General features: G+C 35.8%; 1 protein-coding gene across 8 annotated transcripts in view; it reads left to right on the top strand.

Moving 5' to 3' along the window:
- LOC124234272 (dual specificity tyrosine-phosphorylation-regulated kinase 1A) overlaps positions 1-23,911 on the top strand; it is a 138,260-nt gene that overhangs the window by 47,864 nt on the left and 66,485 nt on the right. For 4 of the 8 annotated variants that reach the window (XM_046651523.1, XM_046651521.1, XM_046651524.1 and 1 more), the window contains exon 2: positions 2,308-2,393. The exons of 1 other annotated variant lie outside the window; for it this stretch is intronic. In XM_046651523.1, coding sequence (XP_046507479.1) covers positions 2,384-2,393 — 10 coding nt within the window. In that variant the 5' untranslated portion in view covers positions 2,308-2,383. Of the gene's footprint in view, positions 1-2,307; positions 2,394-3,771; positions 3,865-5,106; positions 5,231-23,911 lie in introns of those variants that run through there. 3 more of the 8 variants (XM_046651525.1, XM_046651531.1, XM_046651527.1) reach the window with 2 other exon arrangements.

Here is a 23,911-nt window from a genome sequence, read left to right as displayed (position 1 = left end):
GAAGCTTTTTGTTTTCTTTTGAAAAGCGACCAACCTGAAGGATGTATGAAATAATCACTAGAATCTTTATTTAAAGCAATCCAAGGTCAAGACTTAAGGAGTTTATCATTGCTTAGTATGTGAAGGTTTGGTTGCTGCCTGTATCCCCAGCAAATTTTGTGACTCAGACGCTGTACCCTTTGCCAAAGGCTGCTTTTCAGATGAGTAGTGATTATGGACGACTTTTCTAAAAGATGTCAGTTTTCAGGCCAATTTTGATGATCCGTATAGTCAGATGCCTTATCCATTGTGCTGCTGGCCCACCCATATTTCTTATCTTTAGATATTTAAAACAGCAATAAAGTAATCTAATTTCTAACAACTTTTAATAGAAAGAATAGTAGTGTGTTACTTGATTCTGCTTTCTTCTTATAAAGTGTTTTTGTATCAGTAATACCTTCTTTTCCTATTGAAATCATTGAAGTTGACAGGTGTAGGTAGTGTTGTAACATTTTATAGGTGAAGAATGTAATGTTGAGAGCCTAAAGAATTTGATAATATGTAGTTCATAACTAGAGGGTTAATTCACATTCTCTTTCCCTATGGTCCCTACTAGAATTGTAAAGACAATTATGAGGGGAAAATTGTTAGAAAACTATGTCTTCGAAATAAAGATCTTTAATCTTGATGTTTCAAATACTATTTTGCAAATACAGCTTTTAATACAGTACTTTAATGTTCGTCCATTGATCTATTCATATACCCCCCAAATTGGGTACCACTTGGTCCCATGTTAGGGTTTTACTTGATAATGTAGCAGCATCTGAACTGAAAGAGGTTCTTCAGGAATGGAATCTGGAATATAGGTAATGATTTTAGACCCAGGCAATTCCTAATTTACAAATAATTCCTACATTTAAACACCCGTCCCTGAGCTCCTGCTCCAGCTGCTTCTCTTCCAGCTGCTGCTATTTAGAGCACGGACTTCAAGCTCTTAAAGAACCCAGGAGTTCAGAAGTAGAAGGAGAAATAAGTGAAAAGCAGAATATTTTTGGGCAATAAGTATAGACGTAAATCTATATTATGACCCACTTGCCTAAAAGTGTTTTCTTCAAACTGCCTTAGTTGTTTCTTACTTTCTTTTGTAATACTATTAGAATCCTACCAATTAGGGGTTGGTTTGGGCTAACTAGCATCCTTGTTGAAAATTGCAAATATTAAAAGTTAATTATTTCAGCTCACTTCATTTTTTCCTATCACATCCCTGAATTGAACTACGCTGAGGCAATAGGAGCTTTGGATGATAACTTAGGAACATACTTTTGGGAAAGGATGATGATTATTAAGCAGGGTGATCGAGATGCCATAATGTAACATTTAGGGAATGACAGGCATCAGTTGAGAGAGTGCTAATAAAGGAAAACAATCTATTTTAGAATTTGTCCAGATAAAGAGAGGATCTAGAATTGGTTCACTCTCTGTATGTCTTCTGCAGGCTCCCCAGTATCTATGACCAGTAATATCTTTTGGGATCAATAGTTTCTTTTGGCTAGCCTGGGAACGTGGCCAACATAAGCAACATTGTTTGATTAGGAATACTTATTGAATTCCACAGTATCAATTTAAAACATAAAGTTTTAGACTGAAACTCATTTCTAAGTTAGGTTTTAGCCTGGGCTTGTCTGTCTCTTCTGCTGTTACCGTGTGCTCTTCGTTGCCGACAACAACTGAGATTGCTTTTGCTTTCCTGTCAGACATTATAGAATTTGCAAGTCAGTCATGAAATGCGAATGGAAGCAATAAGTAGGAAGTATAGTGAAAGAATTACAATAAAGTAAGAGAAGCCACTTGGAAAGCAAAAGAGGGCTTAAGGGAGCGGTCCTAATTTACAAATAACAGCCGTAGATTGACATGTTATCTTTCCTATATAGTAATTTTCGTTGCTTCTGATAGAAAGCCCCGATGAAAAGTGAATTCCCCTTCATACTGATTTGTGAGTTGATGGAGCTTACTAAATGTAGATCCCCCCAAATTACGTAGAATAGTGGAATATTGACTCTTTTCATATCTAGAAATGCGTTCAGTTTTCATCGATGATAGGCAGATTTTAAAACTGTTTTTCTCTCTGATAATTGAATACTTTGTATTTTATATGTAATTGATTTTCATTAATGAAAATTATTTTCTAGTAAACTTAAATGTTAGTAAATGAATTTGTTAGTAATATTATCTCTGTTTTGGGGATTGTAGTTACATTAGATGTTCCTCAATTAGGGGTAATTGTCTTGCATCCTTATCTCTTATCATAATCTGTTTTTCTTCACACAGTGTTATAGTTTTGCTGCTGGACTCTTCCCTCCCTTCCCCCACCCCATCAGGATGATATGAGACTTGAAAGAAGACGATGCATACAGGTGACTCAAGTTTTGAAATACAGTAAAACTATGGCTGTCTGAGAGAATGTGGGAACTGGTGGTATATTTTGAATGGGGGAGCTTTCTGATAAACAGCTTTAGTGGGGAGAATTATTTAGATCAATAAATGCAAAGATAGTAGGGGTATTTATTAAACTTTGAGAATCAGTTTGATAATCAGTGTCTTATAGTGGTAGTAAATACAAATATAGCATAGTAGTTGCTAGTACTTGGCCTTTATAGAAGTGAATGGTTGGCTAATACTTTGGTGAGAATTGAAGTATTTCTGTTAAAAATAAATAAAATACTCACCTTTATGGTTGAATGCATGTTTCCCTCAGATCCCTATTAGAATAGAGCAAATCTTTTAAAGGCGTAGAGAGTAGATGTTAGTGGTATATCTTAAGTAAGACTGACAGTTAAGGATGTTATACCCATATGTATGATTCCTTAAAAAAAATATGGTCTGGGATTTTACTTTTTCTTTCCTTGTTCCTTCCCTGTTTCCATCCCTTCCTTCATCCCTCTTTCTCTCTTTTCTTTTTCCTCCCTTCTTCCTTTTCGTCCTTTTGTCATTTATATAGTAAAACATTATGAAGGCATTTTTGAAAGAATATTTTTGATTGCTTTGTAATTAATTGAGGTGATCTTATTCATACATGGAAAAATGGGGACTGCTCCATTTATGGCTGTGTTCAAACTCTTGAAAATATAGTGTAGCTAATGGGTAAAGTGTTAGCTTTTAAACTTGTATGTTCTTAAATCAGGTCAGTTGTGAGCATTTTGTTGAACCAAGTGGCTTATATTGGTAGACCTTATCAGAGATAATCTTACTTGATTATATTTATAAACTGTTTGGAAATGCGGTAGAAGTAACTACGTAAATCTTGAATAGATATTTAATTATATTACTGGTGTAGCTATTAAAGTTTTTGTGATTGGTTTTTGTTTTTGGTGATCTTTGTTTTCTAAAAGGAAAAAATTACCGTTTTTTGACTTTAGAGTGGGATTTCAAAAAATGTCTCAGCTGTACCATTTTGCGTGAAGAAATGTGCTTGAATATATTTGTAAATTATAGATCAAATATTTTACATTCATGAGGGACTCAAAGAATCTGATGGTAATTCTTTTTGAAGTAAAAGATGATTGAGTAATCACCTCTGTAACCCATCTCTCAGGTGTGCACATCTATATTTGCTGGTACAAATTAGAGGTACACTATGTACACATTCTGGCTGAGAGGCTGATAAAATCAACATGATCCTGAGGCTGAAGAATCACCATCATAGAGAAATAACTAGGAATACTTACAGAAAAAAATTTAGAATTTTATGAACATTTTGTTGTCACATTTTATAAGTTTGACCTTTTGGTGCAGGAACAGTTTCTCAGCACTGTCAGCTCCCGGATTGCTCCTTGGGCACTATACTGCACATTGGCTATACCAAGTAGATGCTCACTTTCAACTGAGGTCAGTAGAGGAACAAAGTGTTTTTGGGGTATCTCATAGATTTATCCATGAATATGAATGATTTTGGAAATTTTCCCTTATGAAATTTTGAAGTGGCAAAGTTGCTATTTTATTTCTAGTTTATCTTCACAAGATATGAAGAATTTCCAGAAAGCTCATTTTTTTTAAAGGCTTATGGATGAAATGAAATATCTAAAGAGTAAATACAGTTTATAAAGGTTATCTAGTTAATTCTGTGAATGCTAGAACACAGAAATTCTGCGCAGGTTATATTTATGATGTAATCGAGTCTCCCTTACTTGGCTGTGTATTCTTTAAAAGTTATCAACATTTATTGGCTTACAAAGAAAAACCCGAGAAGGAAGATCTGGTTTTCTCTAATATATGTAGCTGTTGGTATGTTTCCCTTTTAACAATTTAAAAGTTAATAATTGTTTTTGAATATAAAATTAACAGCTTTCCTAGTCGTCATTAATGCTGCAGTTTGCTCTTGTATTACTGTGCACACATTTATTATACTTCACTGACAGAATTAACACATAAAAGCTCATGAGGAGTTTTCCATGAAAGGTTTTTCTAGAATGCTTACGCATACTTGAAAGTGAATGTTCTGTTTTCCCCAGACATTCCTGGTACTGACTTCTGTTGGTTAGATGCGATGATACCTCAATCTTAATACCATCTCATAGAAAGGACGTTGAAGTAGGCATTGACTGATTGATCCTTCGAAAGCTAAAGCTTAGTAATAGATTTTTGCTGAACACTAAACCAAAGTCACACTTCAATGTTCCTCTAGTTCATGTGTGTGTAGATGTTCCTGTACTTGTTTAATTTGAGGGTCTTTTTGCATGTTTTAAAATATAATTTAAATATAAATGAGGTGGAATTGGATTATGTTTTAATTTTTGAAAGAAAAATCATTTGTGACCAAACATTTATTTGGCTCACATTTGCTTTGCACTGGGAACTGTGGTAGGTACTCTACACACAGGATCCTGTGCTTAGGAGTCGGGGAACACATTTCAGTTGAAGGAGGAGCAGATACGTAAACAAATGATGCAGTGGATGTTTGTGATCAATTTTTAAGACTTATTTGTTGAATTCAAGGCATCGAGAGCAAAAGCAGAAAGCTCTCTCTGGTTAGCAGTTTCACCTGACACCCCTGTGCTGATGATGTCAAAATCTACATTTGTGTCCCACTCTTCTCTCCTGAGCTGCAGACTCATGTAACTGCCTACTGGATGTCTGTCCTGCACATCCCCTCCTTTGCCATTTGTTCCCCGTAGTGATGAGTGACACCATTCTACCCAAGCACACTGTCATCCTGGGAACTTAGGAGCCACTCTTTACCCCTTTGAATTAAGAGGTAACCAAATTGAGTTTATTTAGGATGTAGAATCACTTACTTATGAATTAAATTTGGAAAATGCACTACCTCAGACATTACTGTGCATGTTAACATAAAGGCTCTTGGATTTTTTCAATTTATTTGATAAAAAGACCTCTCCTCCCTTTTATTTTTTATTTATACCTATTAACGTCCAGGGGAATGTTATGGGAAAAGCTGTAGGATATAGCAGTTGATACCATTCTTTATTTTGTCGACATGGGCTTTTTTAACAACTAAAATTGTTTTTTAACAATAGTGATAGGCTAGTCACTTTAAAACTTGAAATAGGGGCCAGCCTGGTGGCGCAGCGGTTAAGTTCACACGTTCTGCTTCTTGGTGGCCTGGGGTTCGCTGGTTGGGATCCCGGGTGCAGACATGGCACCACTTGGCAAAAGCCATGCTGTGGCAGGCATCCCACGTATAAAGTAGAGGAAGATGGGCATGGATGTTAGCTCAGGGCCAGTCTTCCTCAGCAAAAAGAGGAGGATTGGCAGTGGTTAGCTCAGCACTAATCTTCCTCAAAAAAAAATAAAACTTGAAATAGTTCTAGAACATACAGAACTATAACTCTTTGAGGATGAATAACCTAGGAAATTTAAATTGTGCTTATTTGTTCGTATTTGTCATATTTCTTAAATATATGCATTTAAGCACTTAAAACCATTTGATGTGGCAGAGTTTTTAATTTTAGATTCTCTAACTCACTTTAAAATGTGAATTTTGTAGGGCAAAGTTTGCCTACTTCAGAGACACAGGAGTATGGCATATTATTGCAGAACAATTAGAAATCAGATCTGTAAATTTAAAAAAACCGAACTTCTTTAATCCCATTCATATGCAGTGTGCATTGGGGGAATCAAAAGGTTTGTACATTTTAATATTTTAGTACTTACTGCTAATTTGCCTCCTTTTAAAATTGTTCTCCTCATGGTCCTGTATATCTGGTCTTTTTCTATGTGTTCTCCCTTCTTTAGCCTCGTTCATTTCTTAACCCCAAGCAGTCTGATTTTGCTTGTAATAATTCAATGAGTTTATTGGTTCTGGTGAATGCTAAATCCACTGGATTTATCTTTGCTCTCAGGCTTTTACTTTTTCTCCCTGTTTATTAAGTGATACACAATCACTGAAAAAATTTGGAAATTTATAAGAATATAGACAAGTAGAAGGAAAGCCTAGCCAAAGTTCTACTGTCCACTGTACTATGGCACATTCTCTTCTGGTTTTTTGTTTTTAGTGCTGTTTTTGATTAATTGAGATCATCTTGAATATTATTCAAGTTGGTGTGCTCGAGTAGAATCTGTTTTATATTGTTTGTATCTTCTCTCTCTTTTTTTCCTCCCCAAAGCCCCCTAGTACATAACTGTATATCCTAGTCTGGGGTCCTTGTAGTTCTTCTGTGTGGGATGCCTCCTCACTGTGGCTTGATGAGTGATGCTAGGTCCGCACCCGGGATCCGAACCAGCAAACCCCAGGCCACCTAAGCGGAGAGCGCAAACTTAACCACTTGGCCACAGGGCCGGCCCCATACCTTCTCTTTTATTGCCTAGCATTATATCATAAACATTTCCCTGTATCATCGAAAACTAACTGTAGTGATCTCCTGTCGCTTTGAACTTGCAACAAATCCAGAGCATTCAAAATTATAAGTGTTTTTGAGGTGAATTACTTTAGAAATTTATTTTAAAGCATGCTGATTTGTGACTGTTTCATTGTATGATCATTTCTTAGTTAAGTTCAATATCTCTTATTAGACATTAAGTTTTTTGGGTTTTTTTTGCTTTTCCTTTTCATTTTTTTAAGTACTAACATCTGTGCATAAAAGTTTGGTTGTATGTTAAATTATTTTCTTATAATTGATTCCTAGGAGTGTTAAATATTGGGTCATAGGGTTTGAAATATTTTAAGGCCCTTAATACAGCTTTTCAGAAAGCCATTTGGGAACGTGTACCAATTTATACTCTCTAGCATTACATCATGTGTATCTTTCAAGTATACGTCTGTGAGCATTGAGTATTGTAGTTAAAAATAAATCTCTAATTCAACTGCAAAAAGAAGACTCCTCTGCTTTAGGGTATGTAAAAGTGATAGTGTCTCCTCAGTGGAGGAAAAAGTTCAACTGCTTCAGAAATGCATAGAGTAAGTGACAAACCTGGTAGTTTTGTAGATATTCTCACAGGATTCTTTCTTCCTAGTAAATGGTTTTTATTTAATGCTTTTATGGCATTTGCACATGTTTGCTTACCGTTTTTTTGTCCTAGCTAGTCTCATCCTCAAGATGAGAGGGCTATGGCTTATCCTCATTGTATGCCCTGTGTCTGTCTAGCAGGGATCCTGGGACGTAGAGAGTGCTCAATAAATACTTGGAAAAAGAACAGTTTTTACCATCCTACTAACGCTTAAAAATATCTTTTTTTTTTTTTTTTTTTTTTGAGGACGATTAGCCCTGAGCTAACTACTGCCAGTCCTCCTCTTTTGGCTGAGGAAGTCTGGCCCTGGGTTAACATGCGTACCCATCTTCCTCTACTTTATCTATGGGACACCTACCACAGCATGGCTTTTGCCAAGTGGTGCCATGTCCGCACCTGGGATCTGAACTGGCGAACCCCAGGCCACCGAGATGTGGAACGTGTGAACTTAACTGCTGTGCCACTGGGCCAGCCCCGCTTAAAAATATCTTAATCTGAATAACTGCTTTAGTAAATTTCTTCAGGTGGTTTTAAGAATTCCTCATTTTCCATTTCCTTTTCCTTTTATGTTTCATATTTTTTATTTAAATCTAATTTCTAAGAGGAAGAAGTTGATGATTATGTGATGTATGGATCACATAAGAGAACGTATGGGATTTATAGAAAGGTGATGGGAAACCTGATGTTAGCCACTTTGTAAAGTTGAATTTCTTAGACCTTAGTCCCTTTATTCAAGACCCAGGTGAAAGCAAATAGATTCATATTCATTACTTTAGATTTTAGTGATATTTACTCAATGTACCTCTAAAAGAATGATTGACATTTTTCAATCTTTCAAGAATGGGAAGATGACAGCAGGACATAGATTTTTTGAATCTCCATAGTTTTCCCTAAAAATGGATGGCGTAACCAGGACAACAAAACCAAAACCTCACGGACACCTTCTACAAGGCTAGGTGAACAGTATCCCCACCTACCCAGTAGAAGCGGGTGAGGACAGATCTCCAGTGACTACAAGACCTCCGTGGTGTCAACATTTGTACAGAATGATGCAGAAGGAAGCAGCAGGGTGTCTGATGGACCCGAGAACAGGAGGACCCCGAGCTAGCCCGCACATTGCCTGTGAAGTGTGGCAAGCAGATGTGAGGAGAGCAGCTGCAATGGAGAGATGTTTCTGAGGTCTCAGGATACAGGGGACTCAAAGTGAGTTCTCTGGGGTTAGAGCCATCTGATCCCTGTGAATTTTGAAAACTTAGCAGTTGAAGCTCCCTTCCTGGTTAAAGCCCCACATTCAGGAGACACTTCTGGGAAAAGAATCAAGCAGGATGGAGACAATGGGGGCAAAGGAAAATTGTCTTATTCATGAGCCTGAATTTCACTGTCCTTCATGAAAACAGAAGAGGTCCCTTGCTGAAGCTGGAAAAGCTACTCTAGTTTCCTAAAAGTTTTGTTTTATGTGAAAACGGTCACCAAAGATCACGGTCAAATTCCCCACAGAATTTTTGTAAGAGAAAAGGAATAAGGAGTGGAATAATATTCCTGCGGACAGCGAAAGCATGCCAGAAAGAAATGTCCATGAAACAAATGAAAACTATAACTTGCTGTTTGAAAACAAACCCAAGGAAATTTAGAAAATGATGCAAGGATGAAAGACCAACATAAATCCGAATAGGGAGATCTTAGAAATGTGGTGATAACTCAGGAAAGAGAAATAAAAGGAAAAATGATTTTAAAAATGAGGCCTAAACTAGAAGGAACACAGGGTGACAAAACACAACAGAAGATTTCTTCAGAGAAACAAAAGATGAATGGGAGAAAAAAAGTTTAAACAAAAGAATTGAAAAATAAAGAAGCATTCTAGAGAAAGTGACAGTTACTAAAGACGGGCAAAGAAATTTTAACATACAAGTAATAAGGGTTTCTGAAGAAAACCAAAGCAATGAAACTTAATAAATACTAATAATTATAACTTAAGTAGGTTTCCTGAAATAAAAAAAAAAAAGATTTGCCACTACATTTGGAAAGGGCACGTTGTTTACTTGGATAAATTGATCCAGAAATGAGCAGCATGTAGACATACTCTTTAAAATTTACTGGACTTTCAAGAAAAGAAAATTCTTGGGGTATCTCAACAAAGACCCCAAGTCATTATTCAGAGGAAGAATATTAGATTATCTGATTTTGATAGTACCACTTTATGCCAGAAGCAATGGAGTGACATCTGATATACTCAAGGAAAACAAATGAGAGCCAAGAGTTTTATATCTAGCTCAGTTGACTAAAGTATAAAGACAGCAGACAAAATGTTACTCAGCATGAGAATGAATTTGGGGACTGCTGTTTCTTTGAGCGCTTCTTAAGGAATCCACTAGCGAGTAAACTTTGGCAACCACAGAGACTGCAGGGACATTGATACAAGGAGAGCATTAAATAGATACTTGTGGAATTTAAACTAAATGATGGCTGAGTGAGTGTAATATGTAATGGCTATATTCTCTGCATTGAAGATAGAGGAGAAATAAAACTAGCGTAAAGTTACTCATTACCTTTTCATAGTTATTAAACGAGCAAAAGGATATTACTTCAAATCAGGTTCTTGGAGAAGAGAGAAGAGAGGGGAAAAAGTTTAGCTAAATTTCAGTGATGTTCCTGAGTAGGGGAATCAGTAGGTCGTTTTCCTTCACCCCTAGACTGATAATGAAAAGGAAGGAAAGTAGTAGGGATTTGGGGTAACCATGAGAACAAAATACGAAGCTCCAAATGTCAGTTTTTTCACATGGGGAATAAGAAGCATGATAATGGTAAAATACCTTACAGTACACGTAGTGCAGAGTGCACACGTAGCACATGTCGTGCAGATGTGCTCTATCTTTATTATTGTGATCTCCTCTCCCACCTGCTGCCGTGCTCTTTATGCGTATTTAGGGCTTGCATTTAAAACATTTTCTTTTAATTTGAGAAATTGGCGTGTCTTCTCAAATAACATGTTAACGTCTCAAATTGTATTTGTTCTGCCTGTATTATCAGAGTTACAGTCAATTCATATCATAACTCATTTACATAATTTAAAATTTGTGTTGAAGGAGTGTTTTATTTATTAGACCTTGGCAGTATGCTGATTTTTCTACTTAATTGGAGTTATTCAGAAAGGATTTGCAGGAGCAGGGTAGATAGAAGAAAAATGTGACGGGGTAAACTGTTTTTTCTGGGAACCAAGTTACCTAAAAAGTTAACCTTTTGTTTTTTCATATTGATGTGCTTGAAATGATTATATGACATCCATTTTTACATGGATATAGTAGGAAAATATTTTGTTATAGTTAGCAAATTTATTGTTGAAAGATATCTGAAATACTTAAGTTCTCTCTCTTCCCATTAAATAAAACACAACATATTTGTAATTTTTTTTCTCTCTTTGAAGGCAGGGACTTTTTCCTACCCCTCACCTTTTTAATAAGTAAAGTGTGTGTAGGTGTATAAATATTTCTTGAAATGCATTTTATGATTGATTGCGTTTTTAATGAATTTGTATAGTTGTACAAGTAGCACCACCACAAATTAGTTTATATATTTTTAATTAAAAACAAAAATTTTGTTTAGATAGAACTTCTATAAAGAAGAAAATAAAAATTACCACTAAGGCAAGCAATCAGAAAATATCCTTGTGAATTTTTAGGGTATGTATTGCCTGTTATGTGCATGTGCCTCCTCCAAACAATATTTAAGAAACAAAATTGGAGTCATATTTTACTTTTTATAGTCTTCTTTGAAAATTTAAACATTTCTCCATCATTAATATTCTTTTATAGCATAATTTTTAATGGCTAATTAGTATTCTACAAATCAGTTACTGTTTAACCTATTCCCCGTTGTTGCAGTTAATTCATAAATAATGGTTAAGTGAACGTTATTGTGGCACTCTCTGTGTTCATCTTTGATTTATTGCCTTAGGTCCAATTCCTAGAAGTTGCACTTACTGAGTTAAAGGATATGTACCTTTTTAAGACTCCTTTGTGTGTGTGAGGAAGATTGTCACTGAACTGATGTCTGTGCCAATCTTCCTCTATTTTATGTGGGATGCTGCTGTGGCGTGGTTTGATGAGTGGTGCTAGGTCTGTGCCCAGGATCCGAACCTGGGAACTCGGGGTGGCAGAAGCAGAGTGTGTGAACTTAACCACTACATCACTGGGCCGGCCCCTTTAAGACTTTTGATTCAAGTATCTTTTTAAAGTACTATTTATGCTTCTACCACCTCATATCAGAATTTTCTCGTTCTCTAGAATCCTGGGTATTTAAAAATGTTTGTCACTTTGATAGACAAGACATAACTTAATCGTTAAATGTGTAATTGTTTGAATATTAGTGAGATTGAATGTTTTCTTATGTTTATTTATATGTTTTGTGAATTTCCTTTTAATATTCTTTGCTGATATTTCTCTTGGTTTTTCTTTTTTTAATTTATAACGCTTCCTCATTGAACCCTTACTGTATGCCAAGAACTATTCTAAATGATTTACATTTATCAAGTCATTTTCTCTTGATGATAATTCTGAGCTTTATACAAGGATTAACCCAGCCAGAGGTTAGGTAGCCTGCTCTGGGTCACATAGCTAGTAAGGGATGGAGCTAGGATGCAAACCCAGGAGCCTGGCTCCTGACTGTTAACCAGTATGTTCCTGCTTTATTACTTACTGTTAATACGTCTTCCAGTTTGTGTTTGCGTTTTAGTATTGTTCATAGTATCATACGGGAGCTTTAAGTTTTTATGTAGAGGGACTCTGTCTTACTTATTAGAGTAATGCGTGGAACATAATTGATTCTCAACTATTTGTTGAACAAATGAGAATAAACCCATTAACAGTCTGTTGATGGTGGTGACCTTTTATTTTGTGTATTATATTTCCTCTTTTAAAGGGATTCCCAAGGGCTTCATAAATAATTTACTCTTTGGTTTTGATAAAATAGAATAAGCTTGTCTGTATTAGCTTTCGTGGAAAGTCTGTGGAAGTAATTACTGCTTCAAAAAGGAACATGTGTTCTTAAACAAGCAAATAGGAGTTATGAAGAATGTGTGTTATCAACAGTGATTTGAATTGTAGATTCAAGTGAAATAAAATATTTTATTTTCCTAGAACCCAGAATTAGTCCTAGAACCAACTTTTCGTTCTAGGAATAATTTGACAGAGTTTGGTTTTTGTAGTTTTAGGAAATGGATAGATCTGGCCACTGTTTAAAAAGTGTTTTGAATAAATTTTGGTTTCCGTTAAGAAGTAAGATCCTTTAAAAGGAAAACTCAAACTAAGAAAGCTGATATTAAAAAGTTACTACTGCTTAAGGTTTGGATACTGTAGGTCAACTCCTCTGAAGGTGTAATTTAAGGTTTTGCTTCTTTCTGAGTGTTTCTCTCCCTTTTCCTTTGGTGGAAGACATCAGGCTACTTGGAAGTCCGTCTTTAGTTTAGCTGATGTCTGCATATCCTTTATGCTAGTCTTTTAAAAAAAGTATAGAGATCCATACTGTTAAGTGGATCTGTGTTAAAGATTAGATTAGAAAGAAGCACAAATAAGTTTATTTCCATTTTTACACACCATCCACAAAATATACTACATGGGATCAAGTACTCAAAAAGCAGACACTTGAAAATGAATATTTATCCTGTTAACACAGACCTAGATCTGCTTTATATAATGTTATAAAAGCTAAGAAACATTGTTGAATGCTTGCTGTTTCCATAGCCTACTGTTACAACCAGCCTTTTTCCTCCTAGTAGTAGTAGTGTTCAGGCCATGCTCAACTGACACGTCAAATTCAGATTGGTGCTTTTCTTCTGTATTAAGCATTAATCACTCAATTTACACACCTATGTTAATAAAATTAATCCATTCTGGGAGTAAAAAATGAAATGTCAGTTTCCTTTTCCTCATTCTTGTGCTTTAGTGGTAAAACACCCCCCTCTTTTTTTTTTTTTTTAAAGATTTTATTTTTTCCTTTTTCTCCCCAAAGCCCCCCGGTACATAGTTGTATATTCTTCGTTGTGGGTCATTCTAGTTGTGGCATGTGGGACGCTGCCTCAGCGTGGTTTGATGAGCAGTGCCATGTCCGTGCCCAGGATTCAAACCAACGAAACACTGGGCTGCCTGCAGTGGAGTGCGTGAACTTAAGCACTCGGCCACGGGGCCAGCCCCAGTAAAACCCCTTTTAATCTTCAGTTTTTAAATTCTTCTTTTGGTTACTTCCATCGCTTTAAATATAGTAATGTGTTATAGGTCTGTTTTATTATTTTAAAAACTGACTGTCCTCCCAGAAAGATGAAATCAGATAGCTCTCTGTGCTCCCTCTCTTCTTGCCAATTTCTGTTCCTCTTTTAGATTTTTTCTATTGATTATTATGAAAATTTTACAAAATTGATTTAAATCTCTCTTTCCTGACTCATTAGTTTTAGACAGTTTTTCTTGATTTCTAAAGATAGGAGATATCTTCTATATCTCAGGATATGAAATGAGGGCTTTAGTACCCTTTAAATTTCTTTCTACCTCACAACCTTTACTCACCAGACAATTACCTTTACATTGTATATAATTATATACCTCTTTTCTTAGCTATAATTGAATTCCATGTTTTTATCTTGAGGTTCTTTTAAAAATTGAAAACAGAAAACTATGCTGGAAAAACACAGAGTATAGTAGGAGCTATAGAGGTAGAGATGTAATGCTATGTCACTAAACTTGTTCCACTCATAGGAGAAATATTAACACTGGGATTGAGGTGTAGTGCAATGTAATGATGATTTTTAAAAATGATTTAATTGTATGATATGCATTCGACTTTCGTTAGGAATTCTTTTTTTTAAATCTCAGATGCAGAGTAATTGTTTATGACACTTGTCACCTTTGGTCTCCATGTGACCATCTTTTATAGTATTTTATTAATAAATACCTGTGAATCCCTGTTGCCCAACTCAAGAACCTGAACCTCCTCTGCCATCATAAGCTTCTCTCCCACGTGAGAGGACTGAGTGCAGATTGGTGTTTCTGGTGAAACATTGGACTGACAGGCCAGTGAGTGTGAGTTGGGGTCCCGGCAGGAAGGTTGTCATCCTTCTGTTGCCGGGTTGAGGAGGCCCCAGTGAGCAGTATGAACCTGTGCTGTTGCCTGCTTAGCCCTCCTTGGCAGGTGGCTTAGTATCCTCTCACATGGCTTTTCTTTGGCCTCAGCCTGGGGTGGGGCGGCTATTCATCTGTATTTGAGTGGCTGGGACTCAGTATGTTGACTGTGACAGATAACTTCTTAGAGTCATTGGGGAGGCTGACTATGCAGCAGATAGTCGTTTTAGTAATCAAGCCAACTTCTGCCCCTCCTTCTACTCTGGTTTCCTCTTCTACCCAGATTGGCACCTGCCACTGTTGCTATGGTTTCTGGGGCCTGCTTTCAGCTCTGTGTCTTTCTGACATTTCTTTGATTTTTGGTATGATCCCATTGACCTTTTGTCTTGAAGAAATCTGTCAGAATCTTGGCTCAGTGGTATGTCTCCATCCCATTCTTTAATTCATTAATTTTGTTTTTGTGGTTCTTTACTGCTATTTTGGTGGGTGTTCTGGAGGATATGAACAAGTATGCTTAGTCTATGTAGTGCTCTTGAGTTTCTTTTTAGAACCACGCTCCTCCCCCAACTTAGGAAACTGAGCTTCTAGCCGTGATGTTGCTTCCTTCTCTTCCTGGTAGTGTTTGAGGATGTTTTCAGGCACTACTCCAATTGTGGCTATCCTTGGTTCTCCATTTACTAGTGAGTTCTAGTAGTAGATATTAAGAACTAGATGGCCTTCCGGGTCTCAGTAAAACTTTCCTACTGCTCCCCGCCTGTGGTATACCATTCAAGTTGACCGTGTGAGATGCAGCGCTGTTGAAAGTCAACACCTGTACTTCAGTTTCTGCCTTTGTGACTTTTGTTTGAGCTCTGTTTGGAAGCACTGTTTTCCCTCTCCTTGACCTGTCCACATGTTTTGCCCATTAGCTACCTCCTCATGAACAGACACATGGCCTCTCCTTGTTACCTAGATTTCTCCTGCTTTGGAGGATGGCTGCTTATCTCTTTCAGGTGCTTCCCACCCAGTGCTCTTAAAAGTGAAATTTTCCTGTGGTTTGTTTCTTAAGTCAGACTAAATATACCCCCTAAATTTGTTAAATCTGTCCTCCTCTTTTCATTTGATATGAGAATTGACAAGAAAATACTTAATGCAGTTTAGTGTGAAGAAGCTTAAGGAAGATGAAACTTTTTCTGTTTTATTGCCTTGATAAGCACAATACAAAGAGGGATTGTAACCCCAAAGTTATTTTGCAAGAATCTTTTTTTATTTTAGCAATATGCATTAATTATGGTAACATTTAGCTTAAGTAAAGGCTTGGTGAGTTAACTTTTATATTTCCATGATATTTGGATGAGATAGCAAGTGTGTTTAGTGTACGGCAGTAAGTATTCATAATGTTCTAGGCACCTTTTTTGTTTTGGGATGGGAAGGAGAAAAAGGATGGGACCGTTCTCCAAACATGAATTAATTGATCTACAAGAGTAAAGAATAGTAAAGATTTAAAAATTTATGTCTATAATCCAGATTTAAACAACAGTTTACCTTCTATTTTAATAACCAGGTTTTCAGGAGGAGGGGGAAAAGCATCAGGATTCCTCTTAAATTGGAGAGTACACATATCTACTGGGCTTAATCTTTTGTAACAGACGCCCAGCAAAACATATGGTGGCAGCCTCTCTTTATAGAATGAGGTATTATAAACTTGACCAAAATAGTTGCTCAGATGTTTTTGGTTATTTTCTAGATTAGATGGCTTCAAATTAATAAAGGAAAATACATTTCTATTTACTTGCCATTTTTCAAAACTATAAAGCTACGTTGTATTTTTCCCTAAAACACAAAGTTGTTGGTATGGTATGATGTGTCATTTGAGATGATCTTGGATGATTTATTATTTGGCATAATAATGGCCTGTTATGCATTGAGAGGATACAGGCTGCTTATATATCTTGAGCATCATTGACTGGAGAGAAGTTGTTACCAGTTACTTATTCTAAATATATTTCTTCTTAGAATATAGAGGAGAAAACATAATTGGACTACTGTATTTTTAAAAAAGTTAATGAATAATTATATACTTGGAAAACTTACTTCCTTTACTAGGAATACTAAAATATATATTTTATGAAGATTCTAATTTAGTGAGTTAACTATTTTTAAACATTTTAAATGTTTAATTTTTGATTCTAAAAGTAGTACTCATTGATACTTTCTAAAACTCCACCATTTAGGTTAGCTTTAAAGGGAATTGAAGATAAACCCAACAACGTTTAAATTCAGGATGTTTTATCCCAGAGCGTCTGTCACCAGGCAGATGATGTTTCCTTCTGTTTCTAGGCCCCAAAGGAAAATAAGTGCCAAGATTTTAATTTTTTTCCCTTTCAATGATGGTAAAATTTTGTGATAGCAAGATGTTTAAGAGGTAGACCAGGAAACAGGCCTTGTTTACATGGACTTGTTTACTGCTGTAGGTTGAAAGACAGGCTGGGTTTGAACCTGGAAGAGCTAACCAAAATATTAAAGATTCGTGGCCAAGAATATGAAGTAAATTGGCTTAAAAATATCCCCCCCCCCTTTTTTTGAGGAAGATTAGCCCTGAGCTAACATCCGCTGCCAATCTTCCTCTTTTTGCTAAGGAAGATTGGCCCTGAGTTAACATATGTGCACATCTTCCTCTAGTTTATATGTGGGACGCCTGTCATAGCATGGCTCAGTAAGTGGTGCTAGGTCCGCACCTGGGATTTGAACTGGTGAACCTCGGCTGCTGAAGCGGTGCATGCGAACTTAGCTCGTACGCCACTGGGCTGTCCCCAGTGTTTCCCTTTTCTCTTCTTGCTTTTGTCCTGAGGAATTAAAGGAGGCTTGTAAAGTACTTGAAAAACAGACAAATAATATCTAAAGTTTGAAGTAAACTGAAATTGAGTCTTTCAGGGAATCGGTTAAATACTTTGGGATAGAGAGTGATTTTCAGACCTTTCTCAAGCCCTTGTAGTAGATGCTGTAGGGGATGGCATGGGGAATGATTCTGAGCTGATCTTTTTTGAACGCTTATATTTAAATATATTTTCAGATGAACAACAAACCAAGAGACTTATTGATACCTGACTGATATATTGATTATTCATAGATAGTTTGGGAGGGCTTTCATTTTCATCTGTAGGATCTTTATTTTATGCACTATTTTTCCAAAAGTGTAGTTTCTTTGTTTATAGAATGAGAGGTTAGTATTAGATGATCTTCAAGGTTTCTTCCAGATTTAAAGTTCAGATGTTGATCCCTGTCCTCTCTAAGAAGCTGACTCTGGTTTGGTTTCATTGGACTTTAAGTGGTTTTCATTTAGAATCCCTAAGGAGAGAGAACATGAGAAGAAATTAGGAGACAAGAGTGGGTGCTGGGTGCTTGGAGCTGTAGAAAAGTGTCTTCAGTTTTCTTAAGGGGGAAGAGAATTTGCAGTGATAGAGGTAGGACCAGCATGCTGTTTTCTTTGAACCTGATGCTGGAGCTCTGCTCTGTGTCTTAATTCAGTTATCTTTTACAAATGCTGAAAGTTTTTCTGGAGACATTTACAGGCGTTCTATGGAAAAATATATTTAAAAATCACTAACTTCTCCTTGGTGTAGGATGAATCTGTACTCCATTTAGAAGGAAATAATTGCTAGGATAGGTGGGACAAGTTGATCTATTTTAAAATAAAATTGTATCTTTTATAAAGATACGATTATAAGGCACAAATGGGAACTGTGTCTCCTTGACATGTTTGAAAGCATTTCTCTGAATATGTGAGATTAAAGAAAATCTGTCAACCACTAAGAATTGTCAGAACACTGAGGTTCTTTAAAACTATCTTTGCAGCTGTTAGTATGTACTGACAGAGTAAAAGTTTTTTTTGTTTTATTCATATTAGAAATTTTACCTATGAATATAATATGTTTATATTATGCTTATATCTTAGTTGAACTTGGTTCCAAGATTTGAGTATTATTTACTTGTCTCCAGTTTGCATATTCTAAGCCCATAATAGGTTAATATTTAATTTGGGGTTTGTTATTTTAAAATTATTTTGAAGTTATATATTAACGTGTCATGATCAGAAAAAAAATGTTGTTTCTCTTCAATATGATAAAGCTTGTTTGAGACTTCCCGTGAGCCATACATTCTGTTATGCCCACCTTTTATTTAATCTTTCTGTAATAGAATAAAAATGCTTTATAGGATTTCTCTAAAATGCAATGTTTTAGAATCTATGTGAATGTATAGAAAGACATTTACATAATTCTTTCTTTTGAGTAGGTGGGGAAAAAAGTTGAAATGTTGAGAGCAGCTTCTGTTAGAAAAACTCATATCTATATAGTGAAAAGTTAAAATTACAACAAATAACACTACTTAAACTGTATTCTGTGTGTATTACCACTAGATTGCTTTTGGAGCAGAAAGTAGAATATGATTCTTAATCCTTTACAGTTGCTGTTAATTTTGCTCTAAACCTGAAAGTGTTAACAGCAACTTGAAAATGTGACAAAGCTCAATTTCATTTCTTGTTTATTGCTTGTTTTCCTATTGGACAATTGGAAGTAGCTCTGCCCTGGCAACTAAAATAGGCTATTTGCATAACCTAGTTTGATTGGCCAGCATTCGGACTAACAGTTCCAATCATGTAGTGTCGGTTTAGTGGTAGGCTATGCTAATTAGCCGCTGTTGCTGGGGTTCAGGATGGTTTCTGTGTGCTGTTCTGCTGCATTGTGTTGCCTGGTGAGAGACATTGATAAATGAGTGTTTAATGATCTGCAGCAGTTCCCACTCACTGCGGGCAGGCGGATTTTAGAATAGAAGTGGAAATAAGGATTTAACTGCTCTGTTAAATACCTGTAACCAAAATATGTGTATTAAATTATAGAAGTTAAGTTGTAGAAAACCTTTATCTAATTAAATACTTTATAACAAAAAGTGAAATACTTTAGCTCTGTCTTGTAAAATATAACTCAGGTAGCAGCACTGTGCACAGGTTTTCTAAAACTCTGTTAGTAAAATTGGTAATTTTTTTTCCAGATTAGAAATAGTACCATTGCAGTAAGTAGTATATTTAATTTTTCTCATGATTTTGACCTTTTATAAAGGTACGTGTTTGTTTTTAATAAATTGGTGCAAGCTTTTGGGCAGAATTTATCTTTTACTGTCCGTGTAATCTAGCAAATAGGAGCATAAACTTGACCCCCCCGTGCATGTTCTTCTGTTCAGTTGGAAGATCAGTTTGTTGTTCACTATTTCCTGTTACTATTACCTTTCTAATTTAAGTCAGGTATTTTGACTATTGCTTGTACATTATTATCTTTGGTTTACATTAAGTCTTTATTGGGTACTGTTAGGTGGGAAATTCTGTAGGAAATACAGAACTCAGTGCTTTGTTCAAGGGACCTAAAAGGTGAAGAATAAATACATGCATACTTAGATAAAAATACAAGATGACCATACAGAAAGTGCCATAAGGATCTATTTGGAGGAGTACAGGAAAAGAAAATCACTAGATGTTTTCAGGATAAGGACATGAGAAATGGACTGAGTAGTCTGGGACAGCTTAAAGAGGAAGCCCATAGAACTTGTGTTAAAGTTTTAAATAGGACTTAAGGTTCAAGTAGCAGGAGAGTAATAGGAAGGAAGAACGTTTTAGTGTGAAGAATAGATAAAAACTGAACAAAAGTAACGTTTCTGGTATTATTCAGTTACCCAGTGTAGGTGGTCACAGTGCTCGAGGCCCCAGTGTCTTAGGTGTTTCGGTGCCCGAGCTTCCAAGCAGGCTCGTGTCATTCTGTTAAAAGAAGAGCTACTGTTTTGCTATTCTAGCTCTCATTTTCTGTGGCTTTTCTTCACTTGGTTTTGTGGCAAGCAGTGCTCTTCACTTTTTGTGTCTGTTGGTTAAAGCACAGGACTTTTAAACTTTCTTTCATCCCTCCCTTTTGGCCCTAAAGCATTGAAACACAGGATGGCACCAAAAATAATCTGTGTGAATTTAGACGTCTGTATCAAGTTTTCTAAAAAGTTCACCCCTTTAATTGTTCTGTGTTTTATTTAAGGACCTACTTAAGTTAGGTAGAGTAGCTAATTGGACAGACGTACAGCCTTGCAAAGAATGAAAACAAAAATTAAACCTTAGCATTTGATTATTAATTATACTTTTCTCGGCATAGATACTGAAGATGTATTCTAAAACAGATGGACAGAAACGTTTTATTCAACCGCATAGTCGAAGGGACACAGACTCCAGCACGCAGGGAGTTTATTATTTAATAGAGGTGGGTGAGATACATCTTTACATAACTGGATCACATGGTGGAGTGTCCATGCTACAAAAGAGGTGGAAATTCAGAAGAGGGAGTGATCCTTTTTGGATTGGGACTAGGAAAAGTTTCTTGGTGGAAGTGGTATTTCACATGGTTTTAGGGAATGGATAGGATTTTAACAGGTGCTGCTGTAAGGCTGCAGGATGTGGAGGATGCTATATGAGTTGGAGGTGGAGGGCTGTTTAGAAAACTTAGTTCACTGAGGTGGATGGTAAAGGGGAGTTGTTGAGGGCCATGAAGGGTAGACAGCATGACTTTGAAGTTTTTCTTGTAAAAAGTGGAAGATTTAAAAATTGTTTTTGCAGTATACCTTCTATGAATATTTACAAATTTCAAAAGTGTCATTTCTTTGACTTTGAAATGTGAACATGTGGTATTGAGTAATTTCAAGGTGTTCGGTCTAAGCAGCTGGAAAGTTTGAGTCACCATCACACAAGATGGCATATTCTGCAGGAGAAGCACCTTTGCAGGGAGGAGTATCTATGAAAGGTCAAGTTTTGGATAGGTTAAAACTTTTTTTTAACAGCTTTATTGTATTATAATTGGCATACAATAACTTTCATATTTATAGTGTAAGATTTGATGGATTTTGACATGTGTCACCCATGAAACTTTCACCACAATAGGATAATGAATTCTCCCACCCCTTTCCCAAAAGCTTCATTGTGCTTTTTTGTAATTCCACTTTCTGCTCCTCCCCTCCTCCTTTTACCCCCAATTCCTAGGTAACTACTGATCTGCTTTCTGTCACTACACGTTATTTCACATTTTCCAGACTTTTATATAAATGGAATCATACAATATATTGTCCTTTTTTGTCTGATTCTTTTCAGTCTGTATAATCACTTTGAGATTCATCCATGATGTAGTACATATCAGTAGTTCATTTTGTTATTATTGAGTAGCATGTCATTGTATGGGTATACCACAGTTTATCCATTCACTTGTTGAAGGACCTTGAGGTTGTTTACAGTTTTTGGTTGTTACAAATTAAGTTTCTATGAATATTAATGTAGAAGTTTTTGTGTGGATATGTTTTTATTTGTCTTGGGGTAACTCGTAATAGTGGAATGACTGGATCATATGGCAGGTATATGCTTCACTTTTTAAGAAACTGCTAAACTGTTTTCCAAAGTGATTGTGCCATTTTACATTCCTACCAGCGGTGTAGAAGAGTTTAGAGGAGTTTCAGTTCCTCCACATCTTGCTATATTTGCTGTGGTCAGTTCTTTTTAATTTTATGCATTCTAATAGGTGTGTAGTGATATCTCATTGCGTTTCTCAGTGACTAATGATGTTGAGCATCCTTGCATGTGCTTATTTGCCGTCTGTGTCATCTTTGTTGAAGTGTGTGTTCACATCTTTGTCTGACTTCTCTTTTTTCCTTCTTATTATTGAGCTTTGAGAATTCTTTATCTATTTTTGATACAAGTCCTTTGTCAGATATATGATTTGCAAAGATTTTCTCTAGTCCATAGCATATCTTTTTCATTCTTCTAAAAATGTCTTGAAGAACAGATGTTTTTAATTTTTATGAAGTCTAATTTATCGATTTGTTCTTTTATGTATCATGCTTTTGGAAGACTTTTGCCTAATTCTCCCAAGATCTAAAAGTTTCTTATTTTTTTCCTCCAATTTTTATAGTTTTGGGTTTTACATTTAAATCTATGATCCATTTGGAGTTACTATTTGTAAGTGGTGCTGTAAGATGTAGCTAAAAGAGTACCTTTTTTGCAAATGGATATCCAGTTTTTCTAGAACCATTTGTTGAAAAGGGTATCCTTTCTCCACTGAATTACTTTTGTGTCTTTGTTGAAAATCTGTTTTCCATATGTGCCTGGGTGTGTTTCTGGACTTTCTATTCTGTTCCATTAATCTATTTGTTGTGTCGTGATGCGGGTACCATATTGTCCCTTTATTACTCTAGCCTTATAATAAGTGTTAAAATTAGGTAGTGTTAGTCTTACATCTTTCTTCTTTTTCAAAATTGTTATGAATGCTCTGGGTCCTCTGTGTTTCCATATGAATTGTCAAATCATTTTGTCAGTTTCTACAAAAAAGCCTACTAGGATGTTGATTGGGATTGTGTTGAATCTAGAGATAATTTTGGGGGAAGAATTGACATCTTAGCAATATGCATTCTTCAGACTTGTGCACATAGTATCTCTCCCCCTCTATTTAGATTTTTCTTTAATTTTTCTAATTTTCAGTGTACAAGTCTTTCTCATTTTCTGTCAGATTTTTGATACTGTTATAAATGTTTTTAAAATTTCAGTTTCTGTAGTTGCTAGTACATAGAAATACAACAAACTTTTGTATATTGATCTTGTGTTCTGCAGCCTTGCTAAGATCTGTTACTAACTCGAATGATTTGGTAGATTCCATCAGAATCTCGACACGGATGGTCCTGTTATCTGTGATGGGACAGCTTTGCTGTTTCCTTCTCAGTGTGGTCACCATAATTTCTTTTTCCTGCCTTTCTGCACTGGCTGGAACATCCATGGAATGTAGAATACATTTAGAACGTAGAGTATAAAGTTGAATAGGAGTGGGGAACGAGGACTTTCTTGTCTTTTCCCTTATTTTAGAGAGGGAATTACTCAATCACCACTAAGTATGATGTTAGCTGTAGAGTTTTGTCAATGTCCTTTATCACATTGGGGGAGTTTCCTATTCCTAGTTTGCTGAAAGTTTTTTTTTAAATCAAGAATGGATGTTGGATTTCATCGAATGTTTTTTCTGTGTCTCTTGAGATTACCATCTGGTTTTTCTTTTCTTAGTTAATTTGATGAGTAACATTGATTGATTTCTGAATGTTAAACTGACATTGCATTTCTGAAATAAAGACCATTTGGTTATCGTATATTTTTTTTTTTAGATTGTTGGATTCAGGTTTCTACAGTTTTCTTTAGAACTTTTGCATCTTATGTTCATGAAAGATATTGGAGTTTCGTTGTTGTTTTTTGTTTTCTATATCATGGATTTCTACTCTGGATATTTATTATTTCTTCTGTTAACTTTGGATTTCATTTGCTTTTTTCCTAGTTTATT

This window comes from Equus quagga, unplaced genomic scaffold, assembly GCF_021613505.1.
Source record: "Equus quagga isolate Etosha38 unplaced genomic scaffold, UCLA_HA_Equagga_1.0 73442_RagTag, whole genome shotgun sequence".
NCBI lineage: Eukaryota > Metazoa > Chordata > Mammalia > Perissodactyla > Equidae > Equus > Equus quagga.
Note: the sequence above shows the minus strand (reverse complement) of the source record. Positions and strands in the feature narration are given on the sequence as shown.